The sequence below is a fragment of the Cololabis saira genome, chromosome 20 (assembly GCF_033807715.1).
Source record: "Cololabis saira isolate AMF1-May2022 chromosome 20, fColSai1.1, whole genome shotgun sequence".
Lineage (NCBI taxonomy): Eukaryota > Metazoa > Chordata > Actinopteri > Beloniformes > Belonidae > Cololabis > Cololabis saira.
This window is the reverse complement of record NC_084606.1, coordinates 16,826,687-16,835,464: the sequence shown is the minus strand read 5'-3', so window position 1 is coordinate 16,835,464 and position 8,778 is coordinate 16,826,687. Positions and strand designations below refer to the sequence as shown.

Here is an 8,778-nt window from a genome sequence, read left to right as displayed (position 1 = left end):
CAAATGTATGATGGTCTTTTCGTCATTTTTACAAAATACACATCTGCTATCAATGTCATGAAACGACAAACTAATCTCGTGTTATATTTTGCGCGCTGTGCGTAAACCCAAACTGTATGCGTCGCGGTCTTTGTTTGGACTACATTTCCCGTCGGCCTTTGACAGCCTTTTAGTCATTGCGCATGCGCACGCCGTTGGACCAACGGCAAGGCGGTTGGGACCAGAAGGCTCGCATGTTTCTGTTGGGCAGAATTTAAAAAAATAAAGTGCACGAAAAACGCCGGAGAGGAGCCAGATGTCCCTGGACGTAAACAACCGTCTGCTGGAAGACCCCCCCAGAGGAAACTCGAGATAGGTACGAGTTCCGTGCGTGTAATTGTAAAATAAAGCAGATATTTTGAGTGGAGGAGTTGACAGTTCCCGGGCTAACGTTAGCATCGGTTAGCCGCTCACCCGAACCCGCCCGAACCCACCCCGGGGGTCCAGACCCTTTCACCGTCATATGGGGAGATCTTAGAGCTAAAAACACGGCGGTGTCATGAGGGAAACGTCCCGGATCGAGCCGGTCCGGACTCAGCAGCATCTCAAACTCTCCGGTTGGAAAACGTCTGATTATAATTACATTATAACAAGCTGCTCGCGTGTGGGGACACCGGGACGCATTCACGGACCGGTTCCAGCTAGAGTTGTTTTAGCTGGGTTAATTGGCTTAAGGCTGGTTTATGGTTCCGCGTTAAATCGACGCAGAGCCTACGGCGTAAGCTCTGCGTCGATGTAACGCAGGACCATAAATCAGGCTTTAGAACGGCAACTTAGTGGTGGCTGTGATCGGTCCAGCTGGGCTTGTGTGGACCCGACGGTCCGAACCGGTTCTGTTTGGCTGTGTTACTGCTTAAAATCATGTATATCCACATTAACTTTGATTTTATTTTATTTTTGTACATGTAAAAAAACAACAATTCAAGAGAAGATAAGAAAACAAAACAACAAAACAAGGAATTTCATACTTTAACACTTGATATCTTAATTTACATGTGCCAAAAAAGGAGTAGGAAGAAGTGTAAACTTATTTAATCCTACCCCCATTCACTCATCATTTAACCCGTATTTATAAATACTCACACTTACCTATACATACATATATACATACACATAGTTGAGTATTTTTCTATATTTGTACACACATGCCCGTATAAATATTTATATAAATATACTTATTTACACCATACCGTCTCTATTAACTGCATCTGCTCTATATCTATGTATATATCTACTTACACACACACACATACATATACATATATATATATATATATATATATATATATATATATATATATATATATATATATATATATATATATATATATATATACTTATACATACATGCATATATATTAGGGCTGTGCGATTAATCGATTTTAAATCTAAATCGGATTTATTAATCAAGACGATGTTTAAAAAAAGGAAAATCGGAAAATCGATTTTCCTTTTTTGCAGCTGGCTGCATTACAGACAGAGCTCGTCTAGTCATCTTTGTTTGGTCAAGAAAATTGTAAATGTTGTCACTTTACTAAACTCAAGGAGGATTTACAGTATCTTTCAATTGCACTTCATTCCCAATAGGGACATTTGTTTGCTATTTTTCTTTTAAAAATAAAGATAAAATATTTGAAACAATTTATTCCATTGTCTTTTGTAGTTTTACCAAAAAAAATCGAAATCAAAAATCGGGTTTTCAGAGAAAAAGATCGGGATTTTATTTTACATACATTTATTTTATACATACACATATAATTAGCTGCCCATTTCTGTACATAAATATAAACAAATCTACCCATTCACCCATGGTGTTATCTGCAGGCCCCTAAAAGCCGCTAAACCCCTTCCTCTTTGTACCTTGTGAAAATCCTGTTTTTATATTTGTTTTTAAACTGGTTAATGTTTGGACATTGTTTTAATTCTGAATCCTTTCTGTTCCATTGAACTTGAACTCCTTAAGCAGTTCAGAGAGCAGGACAACACGATCACCTTAATTTGATCAGATATAGTCCCGTGGTTACTGTAGTAGTCTCTGATTGTTTTGGTGTTTTTCATGTGTTTTATTAAATTAGAGTTTATTGATACTTCTATAGTAGTTGATTTGGCAGCAGATAATGTTACGGCCACCTGAAAGATGAATAATTACAGTTACTTACCTGTATACATGGAGCTAACACAAAAAGCATGTTGAGATTATGCTCTTGCACTTTATATACATTTGATTACGATTTGCTGTGTGCTAAGATAACCTCACCACTCATCAATGCTGTACAGTGTAGCACATTCCAAGAAAATGACTACTGAAGCCACATCTGTGTAGAAGAGATGGGCTGGAGATGGAAAATTGCTTAAAAAGTAAAAATCGAGAGTTCACTTGTCAGAAAGGGGAACAAAATGTCATGCATCATCCTGTTTTGCTGTCACGTTGCTCCTTTTCATAAAATTGGGATAAAGCTTATATAGGGACTGCTTGTTTATGTCACTGTAAGATGTCCTTGTGACTTTATATCATAGCCTCTTTGTTACAAATCAAAAAAATTGCCTTCTCCAAGTCATCCAAGTCATTGGACTGACTGTTGCATTGTAAGTAGGTTAGAGTCCCTGGACTCCCATTTCAACAAATTAGTATTTTTGTGCACAAGATGCCGAAGCCCTGAAGCATTCATCATTGTAAGTGCGGATGTGTTTGGGATACCCGCATTAGAAATATGCTGCATGGAGGTTTGTGTGAATGCAGCTTGTCCTGTAAAATGCTCTGACCAGTTGACAGGACTAGAAAAGCACTATATCACTGCTCTCCCCACTATCAAAACTGTTTATCTTTAATATCTTTGGACATTTTGCTTCAGACCGAAACATCCTGGAAACAGAGATAGATATAGACATTCCTGGTAGCTCTCCCATGCAGCTGAAAGTTTATGAAATAATGCCAGACTGTTTTTCAGGGAGATGTTTGTTTTTAACTATATCTGAAAGATGGATATCTGTGTGCAACCCGTCCACCCGGCCTCGTCATCCCTCCCCCTCCCCCGTCCACCTCTGAATGTTGAAAGACTAGACAAGACTAGACTGTGAGGCTGGCAGCGTTATGAAAAAGAGCAACATGCCTTGCCTCCCTCTCATGCAGAAGGAGAGCCGGTGCTCACCGGCACAACCGGTTAGAACCGCTCTCCTTTAATAATTAAATTTTGAGCCAAGATTTTTTTTTAAAAAAAGCTCGTCAGCTATATCTACCTGTACTTCTATCCTTGCCTCCCAGATTGGGTATGAATTAATACTTAACTTTAGTCTTGGTCGAGACCTTGGTCAAAAAGTGAGGTTGATACTGGTTATGGTTTTACAAATCTTTCATGTAGAGAGTGGTCAGGTTGTTGTGTAAAAACAACACCCTAAACATAAGCCACATCTTCAGTATGTTTTGTTGTGGGTGTAAATTATTATGTGGCCTCTGAGAATGTAGTTGATGTTTAATTGTGATGAACGGCATATTAAATAGAGTCACACAGGTTTAGACTTAAAGCGACAAAGCCAGAAAGCTGGATCTGCTGTGGTTCTTTAAAAGTGTGTGTATTTTTTGTAGAGAATGACTGAAGAAGAAATGTAGAGATGTTAAAAATGTTGTTTTCACAAGACACTGCTGCTTGGGTTTAACTAGTACGTGTTACTACTTGATCTTTTAAAAAGTCAAAACCAGTATTGCAGATTTAGCGTTGTGCAGACTTTCCTATTTTTAGTCCACCGTGCATGTAGCAGTCATTTCAGTACACAGTGTTCTTTTTCATAAACATGGTGGTTGGTATTAAGTGTTAAATTTCTCCTTCATATTTTTTTGTCTGTCTCAATGCCTCCCCCATTTCCTTGCCCTTACCCATTACCTCTCCTTGCACCATTGCACTCTCACCTGGGTGGGACTGGTGTGAACATTTTTGTTATTTAATCTCCAAGATGCACTTCAGATACATTTAGACACAAAACTCAGAAATACTATTCAATGCATATTCAAGATTTGGCTTAAAATTACCAGATGAGAGAACTAATTGTGAGTTTAATTTATTGTCTCTTGTAGGGGCATTAAACTTTTTTTGCAACACATGTGTATTTAAATAATTGAACATCTTTTGGTAGCATCACCTACAAAACAGATTCGTTTTCATCTTAATCAGGCGGATTTGTGATACTTGTAGACACAAAAAACACCAACTTTTTTTCACATGCCTGACGGAAGAGGAATTCGGTTCAATGGAGAATTGTAGCAGCAAACAAAGAAATTACAGAGGCCGCCGTTACCTCAGCATCAACTGGGAAGTTGCCTAGCTCAGCTCAGGTCAGCCCAGCCCTGCTAGCTAGCCTCTGATCCCTCCTACCCCATCCCTCTTCTCCTGCATCCCACACAGTACCCCTCCCCTCCTCCACTAACTTCTCCAAGCGAGCGGCCATGGCATCAGTACGCTTCACCGTGACACCCACCAAGGCGGAAGACCTCCCGGGCCTGTCCGACACGTCACCTGACATCAGCCTGCGCTCGGGCTCCCGCGTTCGCTTTGACTCTCGGGAGCACATCAACCGAAGTGACCCCCTCAGTGATGCATCGTCATGTGTGACGACTACTGCAACAGGAGGAGGAGGAGCTGACACTCCAGAGCACTGCAGCTCAGAGCTAGGTGAATAACTCACTCATACACTGACACCATGTGTAGTTAATGTGTCTCAAGGCAAGATGCAAATTATAAGTCAAAGTGTGTCGGAACATTTCATGCTGGCGGAAGATCTGACTGAAGTGCTTCACCCCAACAGATCACATAGCCGTTGGATTGTAAATAACCTTGCTACTCACTGCTTTATCTACAGTACGTTACACATGACAGGTAACACTGATAAATAGCATGAGGTGCCACACCTTACTGAACCCTGAGTAACACTATAATAACCTTGCAGTAAGGATTACGGTCTGTTTCAAACTTTTCTTTTGTGGACTGCATAAATATTAGTGTTATGATCTTCACATTTAAAAACAGGACACTTATGTGAATATGTGTTGATATGACTCAAAGGGAACTAGATTGAATATGGAAGAAGTTATTTAGCTAAACTAATCCCCACATGCAGTGGCAAAAAAAAAGTATGTGAACCTGTGGAATTAACAGGTTTTTGCATTAATTTGAGATAAAATGTGATCTGATCTTCATATAAGTCACGATAATGGACAGTCACAATATGCTAAAGCTGTCATTTATAATTTCGTATGCCCTAATTGAAGATACCCTTTACAGTTAGGGTGGAAAAAGTAAGTAACTAGATGGATAGATGCTTTATTATTTGTCACTAACCCTAGGCTAATTACTTCAGTAAAAACTAATTAAGTCAGTACTTGGCATACCCGAAATCCATTCAATGAGGTATGGATTAGAGCTGCTTTGGTTGATAACAGACACTCCAACTTTTTATGTTTGCTCTTGAAAAGAGACATCTGCTGATCTGCTTGACCATGGTCACGAAGACACATGGTCAAGAGTCATCGATCTGCATAAGACTAGAAAAGGATCATTTTAAAACGTAAAGGTATCCATTAGTCCACAATTAGGCAAATTGTTCATAAATGGAGACAGTTTCGTACTGTGGCTGCTCTTCCTAGTTGTGGGCGTCTAGTTAAGATGACTCCAGAGGCACAATAGAGAATCCTGAATGATGTCAAGATGAACTCATGAGTAACAGGTTCAGGCTTGGAGGCCTCAGCTGCTGCCTTCAGAAACTTGCTACAAATCTAGTTTACAATCTGCAGTACTACTGAAAATGTTTGTGGACTGACGAAACAAAAGGTGAATTGTTTGGGAAGAATACTCATTACTGACTTTGGCGCAAAAAGGTACTTCTTACCGAAATTGAAATATCATTATAATCATTATGTTATTTTCTTGTCGATTAATGATGATTATGATGATTTTTTTTCACTTTTTGATAAATCTTTCAGTTAAATGCAAACAAATAATACATTTTACCATTCTCACAATTTTTTATTCGTGAAAAAATAAACACATTAACCAAAGCAAAAGTGTCTTAGAGCATCATTTGGTTTATTTAGAACAACATCCATTATTTCTAAAATAACTTATTCACACCCAAAAAAGTTTAAAACATCACTTTGTGTAAAATTCCTTAATTTTAACATAAATTCTGCCCAAAGTTGTGAGTCTGAAAGGTTTTCCATCACAAGCGTTAATCACTGCACAATTCACGTTGAATATGTTACTTTTTTAATCTTACATTATCTTTTACCAGGTGATAGCACAAAGAAGGATGTATATTTGCCAACTATTTTATTTTTTACACCAGAAAATGATTGAGGCACGACTTAAGGGGAAAACTATTAAATAACAAACTATATTTAATGCGGCTAATGTGCATACTGTCACTTAGTAATTAGGTAAATGCTTATATTGTTGTAGTGTCATCACTTTAAGGTTTGAGAACCAGAGGATATTTTCTGTTGAGATGCTCACGCATGGCGGTTGTGCTACTGTGATACGCTATTTAGATTTTACTGAGCATACAGAGCACCATTTTTTGAGTTTATCCCTGAAAAAGTCCCAAACCTGATGCTCCAATCCGTTTAGGAGGTAGAAGTTTCATTCGATTAATGTTTGCTACCTGTACTCGCCATTGTCAGGGTGTTGTGTACATGCGGCATGCAACGCATCGACGCACTCTATGCAAGTCGATGTACGTCGATTACGTCGATGTGTCGCTGCAGCACAGTCAGAACATGGCACTTGTGCACCTGGGGGGGCCCAGGGTTAGGGATCAATGTGAACCCACAACACAGTGTCTATGGAAAAGGATGGTTGTTGGAGTGGACCAGAATGAGTCCAGACCTTCACCCTCAAGAGATGCTGTAGAATGACCTGAGTAGAGCAGATCACACTGGTCATCTTTCAAATGTGTCTGCTGAAGCAGTTCTGGGAGGAGAAATGGTTCAAAGCTCCCCTTGAATATTGTGCTGATCTAATTCAACTCTAAAAGCTTTTGCTCGAGGTCATCGTTGCCAAAGGAGGTCTGAGTAGCTACTATGTCCAAAGGTTCAATGACTGTTCCTCCTCCAGCACTGTGGATGTCTTATGGGTATGTTCAGTTGAAACAGAAGGAGTTGTTTTTGTGTCATCAACTGAAGCGGATTGTGTTTAACTATTATTCTAATCACATTTATGCCAAATTAATTCAGAAGACAAGTTAATTACAAAGGTTCAACAACCTTTTCTTGTCGCTGTTTTTTTCGGAGGCACTACCAAAGTTATGATTAACATGCATGCACAATTTGTGTTTTCCTGATGTTATATCAAATGCCTATTTCTGGGTTTGTTGCTGCCTTTTATAAATGCACATTTCACATTTCCAAGGGGTATTTTTTCACACGATTGAGTTATTTTTGCCTTTTTAGGCAGAGTTGATGTGCATAATAGACGATTGAAACCTCCAGAGAGTAAATTCTGATGTTGCAAACATGTCAATAATTCATCACGTGAACAAGCAGCTCTTCCTTCTCTTAGAAGAAACCATGGTTGATAAAACAATAATCACAATGTACGTGACTTTGGAAAGTAATGATCATCTCTCAGAGTTTTGTTCTCGTGGATTGATATTGTGTTTGTAAAAGAGAAAAAAGACAGTTCTCTTCAAAGTCCAGGTGAGCAGAGTACTATTGACTTGGAGCTAGTTTTATAACTGTGTTGTGTTAAATGTCAAGAAAGACTTTCCTCCATTGTGCTGACATGACAGCTACAACGACTTGAAGGAACAGACGGATGAGTCAGAGGTTTTTAGTCTGGTCACTGGTCCATCCGGTTGGGTGAATCCTCTATGACTTCACAACTCCTGATCACAAGCACATCACCAAGTGTGCACGATGCATCTTGCTGAAGATGCTGCATAGTTGAACCGTTTCCCCTGTGGGGAAGACGCTCATTCATGCCTGCAAAGTTTGGTTGTTGGATTTTGTTTCGTCCTTTGAGTTAAAGCCCGAATTCTGACTTCCCCACCGAAGGTTTCAGAGCAAAATGAGAAATAATTCAACTTCACCATAACTGTGGTGAACAGCCGCTCAGTAAAACAACGGTATGCTGTTGTGAGTCTAGTGCAGGTTCCACTTCCCCCACTGGTTCTGACTTCCCAACTACAGAATAGATGCAGGGATTCACTGCTTTACTCCTGGGCTTGTTTTCAGCAGTTTTTTCTTTCTAATTGGACTATAAAGTTTGAAAAATCTGTAAGAATAGCAGCACTTATTCACTGGCTTAACAGGAGAGCTATCGGTATGGATGTAACTGTATTAGCTACACTGATCCAGTTAAGCAGTTGCATAGTAGTAAGGAGGCCCCAAGTTCTTTAATGAGCTTCCATAAATAGAAATGGAGACAGTTAATCCGATTGAGTTTGAATCCGGCTGTTGTGGTGCAGTTGTTGTGTTTACAGCCTGTCCACATTTTTGTGTCACTTACTCCAAAAGAATAGAAATGACAGAGTGGTTATTTCAGCTGGAACAGAAAATCCTCTTACAATATAAAACAGCTGTTATTGAAGTTGAGTCAGTGAGTCGAGAGTCAGGATGAGAAGGTTATTTTTATGAGGGTCAAATGCTCTATGACCCATTCATTTTTTTACACTAATAAATTTAGCAACTGGACATGTTGTACACATATTCCACAGAAAGAAAAATCTGGCTCCAGCAGCTTTTTGCTTCATTAG

At 39.3% G+C, this 8,778-nt stretch overlaps 1 protein-coding gene across 6 annotated transcripts in view; it reads left to right on the top strand.

Annotated features, from left to right (window-relative positions):
- Positions 1–205: 205 nt before the first annotated feature.
- The window catches only part of LOC133420718 (solute carrier family 12 member 6-like), a 31,754-nt gene continuing 23,181 nt past the window's right edge, over positions 206–8,778 (top strand). For 5 of the 6 annotated variants that reach the window (XM_061710496.1, XM_061710494.1, XM_061710495.1 and 2 more), the window contains exons 1-2: positions 206–355; positions 3,988–4,703. In XM_061710496.1, coding sequence (XP_061566480.1) covers positions 4,478–4,703 — 226 coding nt within the window. In that variant the 5' untranslated portion in view covers positions 206–355; positions 3,988–4,477. The remainder of the gene's footprint in view (positions 356–3,987; positions 4,704–8,778) is intronic. The other variant, XM_061710491.1, reaches the window with a different exon arrangement.